Source organism: Thyridium curvatum, assembly GCF_004353045.1.
Source record: "Thyridium curvatum strain D216 chromosome Unknown NODE_20_length_475153_cov_84.797782, whole genome shotgun sequence".
In the NCBI taxonomy this organism is placed as follows: domain Eukaryota; kingdom Fungi; phylum Ascomycota; class Sordariomycetes; order Thyridiales; family Thyridiaceae; genus Thyridium; species Thyridium curvatum.
This window is the reverse complement of record NW_022156775.1, coordinates 408,772-428,889: the sequence shown is the minus strand read 5'-3', so window position 1 is coordinate 428,889 and position 20,118 is coordinate 408,772. Positions and strand designations below refer to the sequence as shown.

At 58.5% G+C, this 20,118-nt stretch overlaps 5 protein-coding genes across 5 annotated transcripts; 1 reads left to right on the top strand and 4 right to left on the bottom strand.

The window, feature by feature from the left end:
• Positions 1-4,201: 4,201 nt before the first annotated feature.
• Positions 4,202-5,918, bottom strand: E0L32_004353 (uncharacterized protein; the record flags this gene model as incomplete). Its single annotated transcript, XM_031138754.1, has 2 exons — positions 4,202-4,342; positions 4,419-5,918. 2 exons carry the CDS (start codon positions 5,916-5,918, stop codon positions 4,202-4,204), a joined length of 1,641 nt encoding a protein of 546 aa, XP_030997366.1.
• Positions 5,919-6,269: 351 nt separating this feature from the next.
• E0L32_004352 (uncharacterized protein) lies at positions 6,270-7,196 on the top strand (the record flags this gene model as incomplete). The annotated part of the gene is made up of 4 exons (XM_031138753.1): positions 6,270-6,300; positions 6,373-6,824; positions 6,886-7,108; positions 7,171-7,196. The coding sequence occupies 4 exons, from the start codon at positions 6,270-6,272 to the stop codon at positions 7,194-7,196; spliced, it is 732 nt and encodes a 243-aa protein (XP_030997365.1).
• A 325-nt stretch (positions 7,197-7,521) lies between these two features.
• E0L32_004351 (uncharacterized protein) lies at positions 7,522-9,930 on the bottom strand (the record flags this gene model as incomplete). The annotated part of the gene is made up of 7 exons (XM_031138752.1): positions 7,522-8,510; positions 8,636-8,823; positions 8,910-9,071; positions 9,191-9,365; positions 9,449-9,489; positions 9,563-9,631; positions 9,728-9,930. 7 exons carry the CDS (start codon positions 9,928-9,930, stop codon positions 7,522-7,524), a joined length of 1,827 nt encoding a protein of 608 aa, XP_030997364.1.
• A 1,645-nt stretch (positions 9,931-11,575) lies between these two features.
• On the bottom strand, positions 11,576-14,019 carry E0L32_004350 (uncharacterized protein; the record flags this gene model as incomplete). Its single annotated transcript, XM_031138751.1, has 2 exons — positions 11,576-13,313; positions 13,370-14,019. 2 exons carry the CDS (start codon positions 14,017-14,019, stop codon positions 11,576-11,578), a joined length of 2,388 nt encoding a protein of 795 aa, XP_030997363.1.
• Positions 14,020-14,689: 670 nt separating this feature from the next.
• On the bottom strand, positions 14,690-19,784 carry E0L32_004349 (uncharacterized protein; the record flags this gene model as incomplete). The annotated part of the gene is made up of 4 exons (XM_031138750.1): positions 14,690-16,256; positions 16,331-18,980; positions 19,055-19,590; positions 19,660-19,784. 4 exons carry the CDS (start codon positions 19,782-19,784, stop codon positions 14,690-14,692), a joined length of 4,878 nt encoding a protein of 1,625 aa, XP_030997362.1.
• Between the last annotated feature and the right edge of the window lie 334 nt (positions 19,785-20,118).

The following is a 20,118-nucleotide window of genomic DNA, read 5'->3' as shown; positions in this document are numbered from 1 at the left end:
CGGGCCCAGCCAAGGGATGAGTTTTCAGAATTAGCGAAGTTTACACCATTCTCACCGTTCTTACAATCATGTCACATGACTCTCGACGTCGGTGGTGAAAGCAAGCGGAAAGACTCCGTTCGATTTGAGCTGGACAGATTGGCCAGGGAATCTGTTAAACGAAGTAGACTCCTACCTCTTGTCCGGAATAGCTGCGCAGGTAGCTGTCCTCTGACGTTTTGGATATCCATTTCTCCCTGAATGAAGTGACCTCATACCTACCTGTGATGCCGGTGCAGACACAACCCCTGCCCTGTCATCGACCGATCTGATCCACCGCTCCGTCACAACCTTGACCTTGTTTTTCCGAGCTCACCGTCGGGCAAAACTAGGGTGCCAAAAGAGGAAAGGACAGAGACAAAAAAAAAGTCATAACAACACCAAATAAACATGAGGATGGAAAAGTTGGGTGGCTGGGGGGAGAGGCACCTGAGCCTGTTTGCTCGATGCAGAGATCACTCGCGCGAACTCATCGGTTCCATTGCACTTTTCCAGGCCCCATTTGCCTGCTTACCCGCAGCCATTCAGCACGAGAAGCTCTCGGTCCTGAACCCTCGGCCGCAGCGCATGTGCTCCCGGCCGCATAAAGGGCGGCCCGCTAGCGAGAAAGGACCAAACAAACAGCAAAGAAGACCTCGGTCGAGGCAGCATTCTGGGCAGAGCGCGTGCGCGTGCAAAGGGCCTGTTTGGAACCCCACGGCTGCCCAACGCCCTCCAGGACTGGAAACCGGCGAAAACTAAACGTGCGCAGGGCAAAACAAAGACAAGGGCGGCCTGCGGTGAAGATGCGGTCTACCGCGTGCGTCCGGAACCAGGCCCCCGTTCGCGTTAAGAGGTGCAAGGTCAGGGGAACAATACTTGTACACACGCAATGCGCCTGACGGAGCGAATCCTTGCTGTGCCTGTCTCTTCCTACTTGTAACTATTGTAGTTATCCCCTGGTCCGCGTGTCGTCACGACGCATCTCTGTCGCATCTGATGCTCCGGCCGCCTGGTCCGTTTCCACCTTTGGATCCCGTTCCCGTGCGAGACGTCGTCCTGCCCCCTCTCCCCCTCGGCTCGCCAAAAAAAGGCTACCTGACCGAACCGCTGCTGCCATGTGCGCTAGGGCCCATCAAACGGCGGGGATCTAGGAAGGCAGCAGCCGGCCGCTCCATCACCAATCATTTACGGTGAGGCGAGCTACCGGCCTGCACCAGCCCACGACCTTTTCCAGATTCGGGCTTTTCCTCCAGCCCACGAATCAGCTCACCTAACTCACCCAACAACTCCGGATTGACCTTTCACGCCTTCCAGGGGGGGAGACGACGCCAAAAACCCATTGCCGTTCTTCTGTTCGACGATTTGATCCATCCGGCTTCCTGGAATTCCACTTCCTTACCTCGCGGCCTGCAGCACCCTGCTCCAGGATGCGCGCTAAGCCCTCTTGCCTTGCTCGCACTGGCACACGCATTGCTCATATTGATTGCTACAGCGCGCGCGCGCACACACACACGCTGCGCCCAATTACCGTGCCCTGGACCCCCCTTTCTCGTGATATCTCCAGAGATACCCAACTCATTGAGGCCCAACGGATCGTGACTGATCGATTGGAAGTCTGGCCGCCATCGACGGTTTCGGAAGAATGTGACTGCTCTTGGCGTGATTTCTCAGTTTCGATGCCTGCCGGGCTCGCTCGCCTCGCGGGAAGGATCGACTTCTTGTCCCCTTTCTCACCTGCGGAAAGGTCGGCGGCGGGCGGTTGCTGAGCCACAGCAGTCATCATCATCATCATCATCACGTTCTTGCGAGGCTATGTGTGCCTCGCCATTCACGTATACGGCACAGCCATTCATTCTCTGTTCACCGCGTCCCTCCCCCTCAGATGTGCCCAGCACGTCGGCGGCATCTGGCACGGCCCGGATGGGGCTGCACCCTGAGATGGGGAGCGATGGGGGGTAAAGAGCCCGGCTTTCTCCAGACGGTGCCGGATGCGGTGGGCCTGGAGAGCGACGCGTCAGATCTGCTCAGAGCGCGATGTCGATGGAGCTGGTCTATCCCCATCCATCGTCGTCGGTCCAGCGAGGCGGTCTACAAGTGTATGGCCGTGGTCGTCCGTCTTCTTCGTCCGGGTCGGAGACGCATCGAGACAGGTCGCGAAACCGCGACGCTTAATGCGCACACTTGTGCCATCTGAAGGAGGGTAAAGACCAGACGTTTCGTCCTCGAGAGGCTTTGTCTGACGTCTATCTTCACCTTGATGCCGATTCCCTGTGCGATGCTCTCCTTTCCTCTACCTTACACCTCGAGGCGGCTTTGCACATGATGGCACTGTCATGTCAGGCGTCGACAAGCCACACCATTTGGGCAGTGCCCACCCTGTTTCAGGATGTCTATACCGCACCTAACACGCCTGCGCCATCGACGAGGTGGATAGCTCAGGAAGACCCTGAAGCTGACATGGCGGTGAAGGGACCACTCGGAGAGTGGGTGTGTCTCAAGCTACTAGTCTGCGAGTACCCAGTCCGTTCGTTGTCTTAGACCGCCGGCTTGAGCCCCCGGAGAGTGGTCCGTCAGGGTAAGAGAAGAAATACCTTTTCCTTTCTGAAGCTATGGATACCTATACAGGTGATCGTTTTGGGAAGGTAGATTGGAAGAAAGGACGGCGTTTTGGATTTTCTGTACTGTACACAGGTCTCCCAAGTGGGTACTCCATTCAACGTCAGGTCGACATGCGTTGTCGTTCGCGCCAAGCAGCTCTCGACGATGGACTCAAGAAAAAAGAACTCCGTTCTTTCGTCGTTGACTCATACTTCTGGGACTGCCAACGAATCTCTGCCCCCTTGGGGAGACTTGTGCATCGCCGAAATACTCGGCAACTTTTTTCTTCTCTCTTGGGAATCTGCTGTTGTTGCGGTCAAGGAGGAGAGAGAGAGAGCGCTTCTCGCGCGTAGCTGTGTATTTCCAATCCTGCCATCATAGAAACAGAAATGATATGTGAGTCATTGCAAACTTCTGTGCTCCCTGTCGTGACGATTCGACACATGCTTGCTCGTCCGGTGAAACATTTCCATCACTAGGCCGGCTACCCGCCAAACACATTCGGTCTTGGGACAGCGAGATGGCTCTTCTTGGTAAAAATTGAGCTATCTCCCTGATGAAAACTCCGGCGACTTGTTCTGACCTGCGCTTGGCTGGTTGCCGTCCCGCCGTTGATCTCGCGTGCTAGTTAGTTAGTTCAGTGCCAGTGGCCCGGGCCGTATTTGCTTCTTTTGGGTCGCTTAATGTTCCCAGCCGGCCGGGGTGGCCCTTTCCAGCTCGGGAAGCAAGGGGATCAAAGAGGAAGAGCTATCCCAGCCACCGGTCCTCGTCGTGGCGGTGAAGGGCGTCATCGTCCCACTACCAAGGGCGAGAAAGAAGAAAGGACGTTTGGTTTAGTTGTGCATGCACGTGTAGAGATGAAACTGCTCGCAGACTCCCTGTCCATTACACACCAACCGCCGCGCCATCATATTGTCGATCCGTTCTAGAGGGAGACTCGTAAGGCTGGAGAAGGGGGGTATTCTTCGCTGGAATATGCGAGGCATGACCAACGAAGGCACCTTGCATCATGGGCAACAGCTTTCTTTTTCTCCGTTTCTGTGGGGGTTGTCTCCCTGCCGGGCGACTTGAGCTGAAAAGTGCCGATCAATGCGAGGCTCGCACTGAGTTTCTGTTGCCGTCGCATGTGACCTGCTCCGAAAAACCGATGTATGGTCTTGTCGCTTAACTAGATGTAAGGGGGCCTGCAAGGACAAAAAGCTTTTCAACCTCTATTGCATATATTGCATGAGCTGAGCGAGGCTGCAGGAGCCTTGCGTAATGTTTAGCTGTGATGGATGGGATGCCATGATATGCAGACACTACCGTCGCACCTTGCAGCTTGCATGAGACGAGCATTTTCAGCCTGGTAATAGCACCGAGTTGAGATTATGATCATCTCACCAAAGCTTTTGCTGGAATATCGCATTATGGGACGACTTGCGGGTAATCTGTTGGAACAAGCATCGCCTGGAGTGACACGAATCACGAGAGCACGGCAGGAACTTTGGTCGTTAGTTGCCATATCTTGTTGATTCGTAAAGAGCTATTTGGGTATCTCATTTCGTTCATCTATAGCTGAAGCAGATCTGATCAAAGCTGTCTAGCTGAAATCCCACAACTTGACAAGTAAGCTATCCTCCACGTCAGCACCAGCTTCCTGTGGCAGCAAGATGTGCTTAGGGATCTGAAACTCGACAACAGGCGCCTTCTTGACCTGTTTGGACATCTCGGCATCGAGGAGCTAAGAACTTATTATTAGCCTTGTGCCCTTTACACTGGAAGATGAACGAATCCCCGAGAGCTGGGAAGAGACTTACACTTCCGTAGGAATGATCCAGGAAATCCTCTACGTTGTAAAACTGCTTCGTGAACTGCTCCGACATGATCTTGGCTATGGTTGCAACGTTGGGGTGGTAATGTGACTGCAGCTGCACGATCTCCCACAAGCAGCTGTCGATGGCCTGGGTCTCCATAGGGTCGCTCTCGTCTGGCAAATAGGGATCCTCCATACCCTCGGCGTCGTACTGCTTTTGCTCCTCCTTTGTCCTTGGTACGCGGTGCAGCATGAATGTGCATGTGGGGTGTTTCTTGAACAAATTGTAGAACCAGGGGACGATGGCGACGACAGCACTGGGCGGGCCGTTGAGGCAGAGACGTGCAAGGCGCTTGATGAAGCTGGCGACCAGCTGGGCGGGGAGATGAGAAGAGGCGAGGAAGGTGTCGAGCAGGCGGAAGAAGCGAGAGCGGTGCTTGGAGTGGAGGATGTCTGCGTCGAGGAGAGAGTAGAGCTTGGCGTAAAAGGAAGGATAGTCGAGGTTGCGTTCTTGTATCAGGTAGAAGACGCCGGACAAGGCGAGGAGCGACATGGAGCCACCAGTGTTATAGCAGTCCGTAAGGAAGTCCATCAGCAGTTCGGGTTTGGTAAAACACGGCGCTATGACCTGAGACATGACGTCTAGAAGCTTCTTGCGCTGGTCCTTGGAGAGATTGAGATTCAGCAAGGCAAGCCATGCATCCTGTGCTTGCTTCTTGTGCTGCGATGCGAGATAGAGCGGATGTGACTTCTTCTTCGGTGCCTCCACATAGAACTCCTCAATCTCCCCGTTCGAATTCGGGACACCTTCTACCGAGGATAGGAACGTAAACACGTTCTCGAACTGTTCGCTGGTGAGGGTTTTGTCCGAGACCTCGTCTAGCATCTCGGCAATGGCCTGAAATGTGTAGAAGCGCACATCGTCAAACTGGTTGACGTAGGTCTCTATGAAGTCCTTTAGCAGACCGTCGATGGACTTCTGCTGTACCATAACCTTGTTGACGATGTTGCGGAGGAACTGTCGAGGAAACGAGTATTCCGCTTTGTCGGTTGAATATTGAGCCTCGGCCTTGAGCAGGCGCATGCATAGAGTCAATGCCGTCGACGCCGCCTCATCTTGGTCGAGAAGTTCGAGTAGAAGTTGCTTGTAGTCTGCCAGCCTGTCTTTGAGCCATTGCACCACGACTAGGTCCTTTTCTGACAGTCCCTTCTTCTTGATCAAATTGCCAGAGGACAAGAGTCTGATAAACACCCGGCATAGAGAAACGCATGCGACAACGGATGCTTCTGCGCCTTCTTTGCTCGAATCTTGGGCGATACCGATAAGCGTGGCAATATTGTTGTAATGTTTCTTCGATTCGACGATCTCGCTCTCAAGAAGGAGGATGCGACCTTGGAGGTCTTCTCCTTCGTCGCTGCTCTCGGAACGGGCACGCTTTCGAGGAGCCTCAGCTGTTCCCTTGCGCTTCCGCTTAACAGACTCGCCAGCCACAGCGGACGGCATGTTGACTACACGAGGGAGATGACAATTAGGTGACAATTGGATGTGTGCGCCGCTAAGTGCCGTGTAAGTCTGGCAGAATTCCTCACACAACTTTTTTCTCGCCGCGATAAGGATTCATCAATCGTGGGGCAGCTCCAGGGAACTTTTTAGCGGGTCCTCCGCGGAAACCGCCAAAACTTAGCGCCGGTGGTGCGGATGAGTTCGGGATGATGAACTGGGAAGCTGCGACACTTGAAGCCTGCACGTGACTTTCTCCTCTTACCGAGCTAGCGTGTTAAAACCTCAACATCAACCGGGGGAGCTTGGAAAGACCTCAATACCTGTCAAAAGTGCATTTCCGCTCACATCACAATGGCGTCCCGTTTGGCTAGAACCGCTGTCGGTAGGTTGATCCGTGTCCCTCGATGCGATTCCCGCCCAATTGGCGTGGGCGCAGCTGACTGACTGCCTCCAGGGGCCGCCCGCCTCCGACCTTCCATCGCTCCGCGATCCCTCCCGGCCCTCACCTCCCTGACGACCGTCCGCCCGGCGTCCAACGTCCCGACCGAGGAGCCCAAGGCCAAGGCCCAGTCCATCATCGATGCCATCCCCGGCAACTCGCTGATCTCCAAGACCGCCATCCTGTCCTCCGCCGCCGGACTGTCCGTCTACGCCCTCAGCAACGAGTACTATGTCGTCAACGAGGAGACCGTCGTCGCCTTCTGCCTGCTGAGCGTCTGGGGCGCTCTCATCAAGTACGGTGGCCCCATGTACAAGGAGTGGGCCGAGGCACAGAACGAGAAGATCAAGGGCATCCTGAACGCCGCCCGCAAGGACCACACCCAGGCCGTCAAGAACCGCATCGGCGACGTCCAGCAGATGTCTGGTGTCATCGACATCACCAAGTCTCTGTTCGCTGTTTCCAAGGTACGACACACTCGACAACCATCTGGAATGCAATTGGATTGAGTGCTAATGATTCGCGCAGGAAACCGCCAAGATTGAGGCCGAGGCTTTCGAGCTTGAGCAGCAGACTGCTCTGGCCGCCGAGGCCAAGAACGTCCTGGACTCGTGGGTCCGCTACGAGAGCCAGGTCAAGCAGCGCCAGCAGCGCGAGCTGGCCGAGTCCGTCATTGCCAAGGTCCAGAAGGAGCTCGAGAACCCCAAGGCTCTGCAGCAGATCCTGCAGCAGGCCGTCGCCGATGTTGAGAGTGAGTCTACGGCCAATGCGTATCTGATCATTGAGTGTCTGCTAATACCTTTTCTTTTACAGAGATCGTCTCGTCCAAGGCCCAATAGATACCACGATAGATTTTCGAAGCATAAAATCTCCTTTGTACTTGTCTATAAGACGAACCCCTTGTGCAATAGTCAATCAAGATAATCAAACTTGAACCACCAACCCTCCACTTGCAACATTAATGTGATGACACGGATAATTACTTCCGAGCTTTCCGAGGATTCCCACCATTGTTGTTTTCACGAGGCACGGGACCAGTGGCATCTGTCATGCAATCGATCTGCCTTTCTGGGTAGTTTGGTGATGCACAGGATATCAATCCAATGGATAAGTTTTACTGAACAAGAAATATTTCTAGGCTGCGCGAATTCTATATACGGACGCCTAGTGCGACCAAGGGCGATCATTGTACCGCTTCGCATCCTCTGGCCGGCCCTCGAGCGGCCACTCAACCTCCTCCGGGTTGATATACCACGATGGATCACCACTCTTCTGCACGGTACTCCAGCCGTTTCCTAGCCAGTACATGCTGTGCTTGGAAGGGTCTACAGTCTCATAGTTGAAGTCCTCCCAGCGGGGACTGCGGAAGGCCTCGATGGCGTGCAGGGTGGAGCCGGGCCACAGGCCGACGACGCGGTCTCCCCTGCCGCCGTCGGAGCGGTACCAGGAGGAGCAGTCGTCCATGTAGACGGTGTTCTTGAAGTAGGCCTTGACGTACTTGCTGAAGTCGGCGACGCGCTCGGGCTTGGGCTCGATGGTGGCGTAGTCGTCCTTTTGCATCTTGCGGATGACCTTGACGATGTAGTCGCACTCGGTCTCGATGATCTTGGTCAGGCTGCCGAAGCCGATGGCCGAGTTGGGGCCGAACATCATGAGGTAGTTGGGGAAGCCGTCGCACATGATGGACAGGTAGCTCTCCATGTAGGGCTGCCAGCGCTGCTTGAGCGTCAGCCCGCCCTTGCCGACGACCTCGAACGGCGGCGGCTCCGAGACGCGGAAGCCCGTGGCGCAGACGAGCACGTCGAGCTCGACCTCGCGGCCGTCGGCGAGGCGCACGCCCGCGGCGCTGACCTCGGCGATGCCCGTGGTCACGACGTCGACGTTGTCGGCGCACAGGGCCTCGAGGTAGCCCACGCCGGGGGTCGGGCGGCGGCAGCCGGGCGCGAAGCGCGGGATGATGGCCTTGAGCAGCTCGGGCTTGGCGGCGAGCTTCTTGCTCATCTCGGCCGTGAAGAAGTCCTGGCCGCCCCTTTGCATCTCGGTGCCCATGATGGTCGAGTCGTGGATCATGTTGCCGCCCGTCTCGAAGACCTTGCGGAACTTGAGGTAGGCCTCCGGGTCGGCGGCGAGCTCTTCCTGCTTCTCCTTGCTGACTGGGACGGACGGTGGGGGTCAGTTTGAATGAAATGTTTGCATCACAAAAGGGGGGTGGGTGGGCGAGGGGGTGTCTGCAGGGCAAGACTGGCTTGTGTAAAACTGAGCAGGGCTAATAACTCACATTCGATAACACCAGGCTCGAGGCCGACCTCTGCCGCCGCGGCGTCGCCGAACTGCGCAAAGATCCACGTCGGGGAGCGCATAAAGTTGGTCACTTTTGCGCCGGGGAGCTTCTGCATCTTGGGCAGGATTTGGATGCCGCTGGAGCCGTTGCCGATGATGCCGATCCTCTTGTTCGAGTAGTCGTAGCTGTATCGTGCGTTATGATCAGTCGACGGCTCCATCACACACACACAGGATACAAGTCCGTATCAGAGCGGAGCATTGGAACTTACTCTTCATCCCACTCTGCCGAGTGCACGATCTTGCCGCCAAAGCTCCTCAGGCCGGGGATCTGCGGCCACGCAACCTCGTGCAGCAGGCCCCTGGCCGTGACGAGGATGTGGCAGTCGTCCTCGAACGTCTCGCCGGTCTGGAGGTTCTTGACTTGGATTTTCCTGCAAAATCGGTGTTTTGCCTCTATTATTAGCCCAACATTTCTTCTTTCTTCCCCTTGTCTTCTTCACAGGGAAGGAGGGGGGGGGGGGGGGGGAAATCGAGCAGTAGTAGTACGTACCACTTCTTCTCGGCGGCGTCCCAGTCGCAGCGCTCGACCTTGTGCTGCGTCTTGATGAAGCGCATGGCGCCGAACTTCTGCGCGACGCCCTGGAGGTAGCGCCGGATCTCCGGGCCCGGGGCGTAGAGGGCGGACCATCGGGGGTTGGGGCAGAAGGAGTACTGGTAAGAGTGCGCTGTTGGTCCGTCAGTCTTGTCTGCTGCACGCACACCACCTCCGGCTTATGTAAGGAATTGATGTATGTATGTTCCGACTTACATGGGATATCGCAGGCCAGTCCCGGGTAGCGATTGACATACCTACGAGTTCGGAAACGCAGTTAGCAAGTATTACAGCCGCAACGGAGGGGGGGGGGGGGGGGGGATAACTCACCAGACACCGCCGACTTCCTCGTTCTTCTCGTACACGCACAGGTCGACGTTCCGGAGCTTCTCCGGTATCCTGTTTTGAGAGACATATTAGTAAATATGTTATTTACTCTTTCTTTCTTTCTTTTTTCTTTTCTCTTCTCCTTCGCCCCGCGAGTTAAAAACGAACCTGATGGCGGCGCAGATGCCCGAGTAGCCAGCGCCGATGACGCGGACCTTGAGCGGCCGCAGGTTCTCTACCGGCTCGTCCTTGACGTCGGGCTCGGCGCGGCCGCCGTTGGTCTGTGCCTCGCCGTTGGCTGCCGCGGGGGGCGGCGCGTCGGCGACCTGTGCGTCGATGCCGCTGATCACGGGGTCCAGTGTCGGCGCCATGGTCTCTGTCTTGTCTTGTCTCGTTTTCGCGTTTGTTCTCTAAATTTGCCTGCCTCTATCGGCTCTTGTGTTGCTGCTGGGTGTGTATATGTATGTATGTATGTATGTATGTATGTTTGCACGACTCCCCTCGTAACTTCGTTTTTGTCTACAGCAGCAGGACGGACGGCAGTGCAGCGGGTATCCGAAGCAATAAGGAACAAGCAATTGGAGCGCGTGTCTTGTCACGAGGCCGCGGTGCTCCCAAAAGAGAAGATGTGTCAAACGCTGGATCAGATCTAAGAAGAGAGGGGGGGAGAGAGAGTGTGTGTGTGTGTGTGAACGGCACGCACCGACACTGGGGAGAGGGGGAGGGCATGTTTTGTATTTGTATATAGCATCGGTTGCATCGCACCTAGTGTCCAGTCGCCGACGACAGTACCTGCGCCAACACGTTTTTTTGGGTTCTCCACCACCATTCTTGGAAGTTCGCTCGCTCGTGATGTACATGAAACTAATGGAATCGGTAGTCCCTTCGTGCTAGAACACAACACGCACGGCCCAATCAAGAAACAGATGAAACGAAATTCCTCACCTTGGACCATTATCCCCCCTCTTCCTCCCCAACGCAACCCCTCCTCCTCCCCCGTCTCGCCCGCCCCCTCCCCCCGTGCCACACAGCTCAGTTCGACTTTTGCACGAGCTATGTAGGATGTGAATACGCGCGCGCGGGGGTGGTTTTGGTGAGTGCTATGGGGCGTTTGTGTGGGCAGGGCGACAAAGGCGCGGCGGCATGCAAGCGATGCTACACTGCCAGTCTGCACTTCCCTGAGTCGTACAAAGCAGATCAAGAGGGAGAGACATGACCGGACTTGGCCCGCACTCAGGCTCCTGGAGGAGCCGTGCCCTGCCCTATCCATCATCGAAAAGAGACGAACTGGAGAGAGAGAGGGGAGGTGGACCCTGGGGAAAAGGGTGCGGAGAAATCCAAGAGTGCAGAAGGTGGGGTTAGCCCGGGGCGAAGAGGCGCCATCGCCCATTAATCATCTCTGACTGTGCAACAGAGCAGCGGGCTAGCAGGCGCAGCATCTCATGATGGGGGGACTAAGAGGCTGGTCCTTGGAAGCGGGTTGTCTAATTGCCGGGCCAGAGAGAGAGGGCGCGGCTGGAGAAAGAGGGGGAAAACATTAACACCAATCTGTCGATGGGGGGGCGGTTCACAGGATCCAGTCCCTGGGCCGGTCATCCCCGTTCCAAAAAGGTGGGCAGGTTCCGGGTCTCGGAGACTGGCCTGGCGGAGAATTCCCACTCGCAAAGGTCACCAAGTCGGCAATTTACCCCAACTTTGCTCTGCTGGCCCGGTCCTGCAGCGCCGCTAGTTCAAGCCCGCGTCTGCCTTGTTTGAAGGGCCTGCAGCAGATCAACCCTAGGTTGCGGGTGCGTCTATTCGGCAGTCGAGAAGCCAGATCGAGACCCGGCCATCCATTCATTGGTGGAGGTTCATACATATCACGGGATTCTGTCCAGAACAAGCCATATTCTGCTGGTTGACATAATGCAGTAAGTCAGGGGGTACAATACATATTACAATTGTACAGTGAGTCCGGCATGTAAGACACACAATAAAACGCCACACGCTATGTAGATACAGTCCAATCAGTAACACTCACTCCTCCTGATTCTGCGCCGACCGATCCAGGTCCCGCAGCCCCCCCGTCATCCCGAGCCTCGCCTCGCCGTCCTCCACGCTCTCGCTCACAGCCTCCTCCCCGTCCCCGTCCCCGCCGCTCTCGAGCAGCCGCGCCAGCAGCGCCTCGATCCGCGCGTTCGACTCCTCGAGCGCCGTCAGCCTGTCGCCGACGTCCGACATCTCTTCCGACTCGCGCAGCACGCCGCGCACCTGCTGCGCCAGCCCCGCGTACGGCGCGATGCTGTCCCGCCGGCTCGGCGTCCGGGTGTGATGCCGCGTCGAGGACTTGCCCTCGCCGCCGCCGCCGCGGTCCTCCGCCCGGCTCGGCGCCCGCGAGCCCTCGGCCGACGGCGCTCCGGCGGGCGTCCCGCTCGCCGTCGACTCGCTGGGGCCGCGCTGCTCGGCGGCGGCGGCGTTGCGCGTCTTGACGCTCTTGAGGATCGGGATGTTCGGCTCCGTCTCGCGCCGGGTGAACTGCCGCCTGATGAGGTGGCGCGTCAGGTCGTCGTCGACGGCGATATCGTCCTCGACCTCCTCGGGCGGCGGGAGCTCAAAGACCGCCTGGATGTCGCCGTGCGCCGTGATGCGCCACTTCTCCCAGAACCACTGCCGCAGGCGCGGCGGCTGCTTGTCGGCCGGGTTGGGAGCCGGCCCGCCGTGAGATGGCAGCAGCCGGCGCTCCAGCACGGCGATGATCAGGAGGAGAGGGAGGTTGATGGCGCGCACGCTGGCGACGTGGATCTTGTGGAACCAGCGTGGGCTGGCTATGAACTTGAGAGGGACCAAGACCAGGAGAGCGACGATGTTGAACGGCGGCTGGTAGGCGAAGATAGCATCACTCTTGACACCCTCGAGCGTGAGCACAGCGTGCCTGTATTGGATCTCGGCTGTGGCGTTCTGGACAATGGTGCTGAACGTGTTGGACAGCATCGACACCAGGATGGTCAGGAAGAGGGTATTACCCAAGAAGGCGAAAGCGACCATCAGGCAGGGGCCCAGGAGCCAATGGAACTCGGCAGAGCGCAAGATCCCGGACCCGTCCAGTCCGAACCAGATGTATATCATCCACCTGCCGATGGTCACCAGTGGGTGGACTCCCTGGCCTAACCATGCGAGCGAGAGCATGAACCCTGCGAAGCACCACCCAGCCAGGACAGTCAAGACGGTAAAATCGGCCATCATGGCTCGTAGCGAAACAAAGAGAAGGTTGTCGGACATGAGGTTGAAGGCCAAGCGAGGGATGAGCACTGGCGCTCCTATCGCCAGGACATCTAGCGCCTGCTGGCCCAGCTCCTCAGAGCCTGCACGCCAGCTCTGGATCCTCAAGATGAGATATATCCAGTAGATGATGGCAAATGTCACGTCAAGGAAGGACCACAGGTTCTGTGTGTAGACGTGCCAGCCGTGTTCGAGTATCGTTGCGAACTGGTCGAGGACCCAGCCGCACGCGTAGATGGCAAAACATGCCTCAATGACAGTCACCCGCGCCACTTGCCGTTCGGCCATGAAAGCAAGATAGAGTAGGAGGAGAATGATGAACTGGCACACTTCGAGGAAGTTCCGAGTCCGGGGGACAATCAAGCGATACTGGTTCAGCAAGCCACCCTCGCGTGGATCGTAGAGCGAGATTGGCTTTTGTTTGTACCGGTCAGGAATGACGTTCAGGAAGCTGGACGGTGTGTAGATGACCCTCCCTTCGTAGATTGCATCAACGCTATCGTAAAGTTTAGCTTACGGTCAGAACATTAGAATATCAGAGGCATGGCTTACACTTTCTGGCACGATGTCGAGCTGAGGAAGAGCTTGCTCTCGCTCAGCACGGCCACCTCGAGCGCAGGCAGCGTTCGATGATAGGCCAGCCTCTCGTTAGAAAGCTGGGCCTCACGACGAATGGACTCCGGTGCGTTCTGGAAGGGTTCAAAGCCAGCGACGAGGATGTGCGCGAGCACGAGCAGACCCTCGGGGCCCTCGTTGTCCTCGTTGAAGCGGCGCAGGATCCTAACGGCGACCAGCTCGCAGAGGGTGGCGCGGGTGAAGTTGACGTTCTGGCGATTGTTCAGGTGGGACTGCTCGTAGAGGAACTGGGCGCGGTTGACGAGCAGGCAGTAGACGATGGATATGTCGTCCATCTCGTACAGCTTGTCGACCAGGGGCCGCACGACCGAGATGTTGATGCGCACGTCCCTCAGCTGCTCGAGGGTCATGTAGTCCTCGACGATGGAGATGATATCTCTGCGTATGCGATGGATGTTGGTGTAGACGGGCAGGTGAGAGTGCGGGTTTGTGAAGCACGAGAAGACGGGCTCCTGGTCGTGCTGGTGGCTGAAGTACGCCCTTTCCAGGAGTGGCCGGCGCTCCGGCTCGGCGATGTGCACATGATGGTTCTGGTGCGCCGCCGCAGCTCTATTGCGGTCGCCCATGGTCGCGATTCGCAAGAACAAGTCCTGGGTCTTGGCTTGAAGCTCCCGCGATATCGCCACTCCCAAGTTGCCCTGCCGCGGCAAGAAGTCGATTTTGTGATCTGTCTCGGCCCTGATCTACTCCGGAAAAGACGCCATTGTCTAATAACTGAAGAGTGGTGTTTGGATTGAGCTGAACTGGTTGAGTGTGTGCTATGTTCGTTCTCTGCTACGTGGAGAACTGAAGATGGGATCGAGTTTCAGAGATAAGGAATGAAAAGATCAAATGGAGGAGTGATAGCAGGTCCACGGGTCTGGGATGACGCGGATCGGCAATTGACGTAGTGGCGCGGGCGCTAATTGGCTAGCGATGCATGGGACCTGATATCGCCCGAAAAGGCCTGGACTGGACTGGGACCCCACTGGAACACCCGACTCCACACCCAGATCAACCTTCAAGGTTCTTTCAACAGCATACCTAGGTAGCCTACCTAATCTTTATAAAATTCAAGGTGCGTTATACCTTGAAACGAGGTCAAATACATGGGCATAGAATTACTTCACATAGTAGTATGTACAGTAAGCAAATAATATACAAGTAGATCGTGATGAGTATCCTATGATTAGGCAAGAAACAAGATAATTCATCAGTCCCTCCCAAAGGAATCACCTCCGAGAGCCCCCCGCCCAACTAAGCAAAGGCCCGGTTGGGGTCGATACGGAAACTGTAGCACTTGTTCGAGACCACACCGCCCTGCTTCCCATCGACGCCTCCGCAGTTGCAGCTGTCGGCCGGCACCCTGAGGTAGTGCTCGCACTCATCGAGGTCGAACTTCCAGTCGCAGTTGTCAGCGATCTGCAACGAGACGACCATGCGCACAAAGCCGACCCCGCCGTTGTACGGGAAGTCGTAGGAGCTCTGGTGGAAGTAGCCCGGGCCGAAGTGGTCGCGGGCGATGCTGTGGCAGAAGCTCGCGCCGCCGCTCAGCATGCGGGCGTCCTCGGTGGTCTCGCCGCTGTTGTAGCAGTCGACCTCGTTGTCGTTGGGGTTGCCCGTCTCCAGGGGCGACGGGGCCGGCGACGTCGACGTGGTGGTGGAGGTGGTGCTCGAGGAGCTGCTCACGATGGTGGCGTCGCCGGCGCCGCTCCCGGCCAGGCACGTCACGGCCAGGTCGTCGAGGTTCTCGTCGTCGTCGCCCGGCTCGGAGCCGTCGTCGCCCGCCGCCGCGCACTGGTCCTCGTTGACGTCGCAGTACATCCACGGGTTCGGGATGCACTGCGTGCTGTAGAAGAAGCACTGGTCGACCGTCGGCGAGTCCAGCGTGCCCTGGTACGGCGTCACGCCGCGCGCCACCACGCCCGCGGGCGGCGTCGGGAACGCCACCGAGGGGGCCGTCGTCGTCGCCTGCCCGTCGTAGCCTCGGTAGCTTATCGACGGCCACTGCGGGGTGGACGCCGCCACGGGCGTGAACTCGGCGAAGCCCTGCGCCGCCCGCTTGCCCTTCTTGCCGCCGCCGCCGCCGCCGGCCGTGATGGTCACCACCTCCAGCACCCACTCGGAGATGGTCAGGGGCGCCACGGTCACGGTGCTGGTCCACGTGCCGTCGCTGACCGTCATCAGCGGGTAGTTGACCGTGCTCGTGACGGCCGTGTAGGGCGGCAGCTGGACCAGGCAGGGCGGGAGGCACGTGAAGCTGGGCTTGTCCATGTCCCAGATCTTGGGGTCGATCCAGACCAGCTCGTTGAAGTTGGTGGTGCCGTTGCTGCCGACGTCCAGCAGCGTGACCTGCGACCAGTAGGGGTGGGCCTCGCCGTTCATGTTGTCGGCGGCGAGGATCCCCTGGCCGTCCATGACGGCCATGTACTTTGCGCCGATGGTGACCAGGTTCTCGATGCGCACGCTGGCGGAATTGTCCTGGAGCTTCATCAGTACCTTCTGGCACTGCTGTCCATCGATGCACGTCTGCGCGTACGTCGAGAACCACGTGTAGATGCCCGCCGCCGCGATGAAGATGTCCTGCGACCCCGTGATGATGGTCGACCACGACTCATCGCACCCGTTAAACTCGTTGCCGGCCGTGCACGTGTAGTCTGGGTCGCCGGGGAAGTCGCCGACCACCGCCTTGAAAGGCGCGGGAGGCGGCGGCGTAGGCTGGAAGTACGGCGACTCCGTCTGCAGCATGCCGGCAAAGATGTTGGCGGCGCCGTGGAAGTTGTACTGGTAGAACACAGAGTGCTCGGATGCCGTGGCGTACAGCCTAGAGTCCCCGTGTTAGAGCAAAGCGAACCCCCTCTCTTTGAGGTATAAGGATCAGAAAGCAAAGCAACTTACCAAGTAGCATGCGTGCTCTCAATCAAGAAACCACGCGCAACATAGATGGAACACTGCTCCATATCATTGGTCGGGTCATCAAGAAGAGGATCGTCGATCATGTGGTCGGCACCCCAAAGCCACACGTTCTCAAAGTACCCGGACGCCTGCGAAGTGAGGCGCATCATCAGCGAAGCAGCGCTGCAGCCAGCGTCCGTCCCGGAGGTCGAGGGTGGGCACTCGGTAGGCGTCAGCTGGGAGCCGGTGGCGCCTCCGATACGGGCGTGGCAGTCCCACATGCCGGCCGACCCCTTCGAGGCCGCCTGGATGTTCCACTCGATCAGGATCAGGCCGGCCGTGGCGCCGCGGGTCGTAAACAGGATGTCTTGGATCTCTACGTCGCCGACGCTGCCGACGCTGCCGACCTGGATAAGCACCTTGGGGTGGCTTGCGTCCTCGAAGTAGGAGCCGGAAGCCACCAGCTGCGACCACGTCTCGCCGACGATTTTGGTGCCCGGGGGGATCACGACAGTGGAGGTGAGGATGTACGAGCCGGCATCGATAAAGAGGATCTTGCCCTGGCTGGCATACAGCGCGGCCTGGAACGCAGCCGTGTCATCGGTAGAGCCATCGCCGGTAGCGCCCATGTCCTTGATGTGCACAAAGTCGCCGACGGCCTTGTCCTCGTACTGCGGCTTGGCACGCTCAAAGTACGCGCCATCGGCGTCAAGCAGGGTCGAGTGCCGGCGGTAGTCGCCGACCTTGCCGCCCTCGGTGTACGTGCGCGCGGTGGTGGTGCCCTCGTACGTCGGGCCGAGCGTCCACTCGGTGACGGTACCCTGGGAGCCATCAAGCCAGACCTTGCCGGCGGTGTCCTTCACGGCAGCAGCGACGCCGGACAGCTTGACGTTCTCGAGGATCACGCCGGTGCTCCCCGTGCCGGGGGCCTTGTTTGGCGGGGCGATTTGCAGCGCGGCGGTGGCCACGCCGGTGAAGGACGAGTCCAGCACGCTGACGGAGCCGATATTGCCGGAGCCGTCGTCCGAGATCAGCTTGAAGCCGATGCCAACGTTCGTCATGGTCACGCTCTTCCAGACCCAGCCCCAGTCCCAGATGACGTGCACGCCGATGCCACAGCCTTTAAAGGTCAGGCGCTGAGCTGTGAACTGTTGAGATCCTCCATAGAGGCCGACCTTGCCGCCCGTAAAGGTCACATCCGAGATCTGGCCGCCGGAGCCATTCTCGGCGTACATACCGATCTGATTGGTGGCTGCGTCAGTCGAGGCGATCAGCTCCACGTTCTGCAGGCTGGTGGCCTGTGCGACCTGGTAGTGCAGGCACGAGATGTTAGCGCCGGCGCCTGTGATGTCGATGGCGATGTTGCGGATCTGGCGGTAGAAGTTGGCCGTGTTGATGTAGTACTCCTCACGGCCCCCCTGGCCGCCAGTGTACTCGTCCGTGGACAGGACACCCAAGCCGACAAAGTCGGCCGAGGCCACCAGCGTAGGGCGGTTGTTGGCGTCGCCGATGACCTGCGTGCCGAAGGGCATGGGCACCGTGCTGGAGATGAGGTACTTGCCCGGCGGAAAGTACACGATGGCGTTCTTGGTGGTGGAGCCGTTGCACTTCTCGCCGCAGCGCCCGCCGTCCTTCATGGCATGGTTGATGGCCTTGGTGTCGTCCGTCACGCCGTCGCCCACGGCGCCGTAGTCGAGCACGTTGCGGAACACGACGTACGACGCGTTGTTGCCCCACGGAACCGTGCCCTTCCGGGCCAGGCCCTGCATCCAGTACGTGCCCGCGGCGGCTGCGGCGCGCTTGGTAACGTTTTTGTGTTTGGCGACGCTGTTGGCCTCGGCCACGAGCGCCGCCGCCTTGGCGATCTCGGGAGTGATCCGCAGCAGCGGCGTGACGCCGGCGTTGATGGAAGAGTTGCCGGTTGCCAGTGTCTTGGTGTCCCTGGCGCCCGGGGCAAGACCATACACGTTGCGGAGGGGCCTAGCAAAGCGCGCGCCGTTGAGCCTGGCCGCCTCGGCCTTGGCCTGGGCGACGATGCTGCGCGCGTTCTCGATGTCCGAGGAGCTGGCCCGCTTGAGCAGTGGCGTGACGACGTGCGCGGGGACGCTCCGGGGAGCAGGGTCCGGGTTGGGATGAGGTGCGCCGGCCTTCTTCACCGGGACCGGGGCGCGCTCAGTGTAATGCTTGGCGCGCGTCACGTTGAAGAAGTCCTCATACTCCTCGTCCTCGTCGTCCCAGCGGAAGCGCGGTTCCATGTTCTGCAGCTCGATGGGTGTCGTGGACGCCATGTCCCAGTCGACGTACGACGTGTTGGCCGAGATCTGTTGCTCGTGGCCGTGACCAGCATCCATGAGAGCACGGAGCTCGTCGAAGCTGAGGTCCCAGAGCGTGCGGCCCTGAGGGTCGGCGGTCGAGTTCCACCCTTTGACGTCCCGCTTGAAGCCCTGCTTGACGGGGGTCATATTTTCAACGGCATTGGCATTGCCCACGTCGATGTACGTCCATATACGGGCCGCCACGCCGTCAACCCTGTTGTCCGGGAAGAACTTGAAGAAGGCTACCGAAGTCCTTTCGTTGAAGTTCTGGACATTCAGCTTCTTGGCGATGACCTCCTGCAGGTCAGCCCGAAGTCTGGTATGCGCTGTGGCTTGCCCTAAGGACATGAAGGTCAGCCCTGTTCGGAAGTACCCAAGTTGTGTTGAGGAACGCGAGAGAAACACCACTCACAGTCCTGCTCCGCCTTGACTCCTGCAGCGCAGCGCATGGCAGCGCATCGGGTGTTGGCCGGCTGGTCGTGGTCTTCCCCGTTCCCACCCTCGACCCAGGAAGCGGGAGGGAATTCATCGCAGGTGTAGCGAATCTTGGAGTACTCGATCCCAGTACTGGTGTGGTAGTTTTTAATGAGGTTGGTCACGGTGCCGCCGGGCTCTAGCTCGCGGTAGTACCATTGTCCGTCGTGACGCATGGGAAGCCGCTGGTCTGGCTCGGGGCACGTGTGCGAGTTACTCCAGGAGCCGGGGCAACTCGCGAGACCGCGCGCGTGATTCCGGCTCCCTCTCTTCCTGCCGCTGAAGTCGTAGGCAAAGGTGTCCCTGGAGAGCTCTGGGCTGCGTGGGTGTAGTCTCTGACCCCTGGAGGTGATCGTGAACTGTACCATGTTCTTGCAGATGTCCCTCATGTAGGCGCAGTTGTACACAAGAACAACCAGGTAGTCCGGGCCAATGTCTATCACCTCCTGTGGGACATCGCTTATTTTAGGCTGCCTTCAAGCTCAAGTGGTTAGCGGAAGCAATCCATCCGCCAGCCGCCCTTGAGAGAGTCTGGGAACTTACCAGAAGTACTTGCCCGTGGCCTCGACGAAGGTATAGTCCTGCTGGTACTGAGCGAGTGTGGCATGGCGACCCAGGTCCAGGGAGAATAAGGCCGCCAGGAGGAGAAAGGAATGTAAAAGAGCCATGGTGGTGGCAGTAAAGAGCGTAAGAACAATAACAGAGTCTTTTTCTCCCGATCGCTGTTGCGTTCCGGAATAAGCATCACCACATGGGCGTGGCGGTGGTGCGATATATATAAAACTCTCAGTTAGAGAGGGCCTGCCCAAGCCCGACGGACTGAGGGCTCGGGGTTTGTGTCCCTCCCTCGTTCCCTCCCTCGATCTTCCTCTACGCATGGATGGCCATGTTGTCGGCTTCGCGGCATCTCAGCCGAGGTCGCAGACCGACACGCGCGCCCGAGCGTGACTGTGATGCTGCAGGAGGCATAGACCCTTGCCTGGATGATGTGTGCTAAGAGCG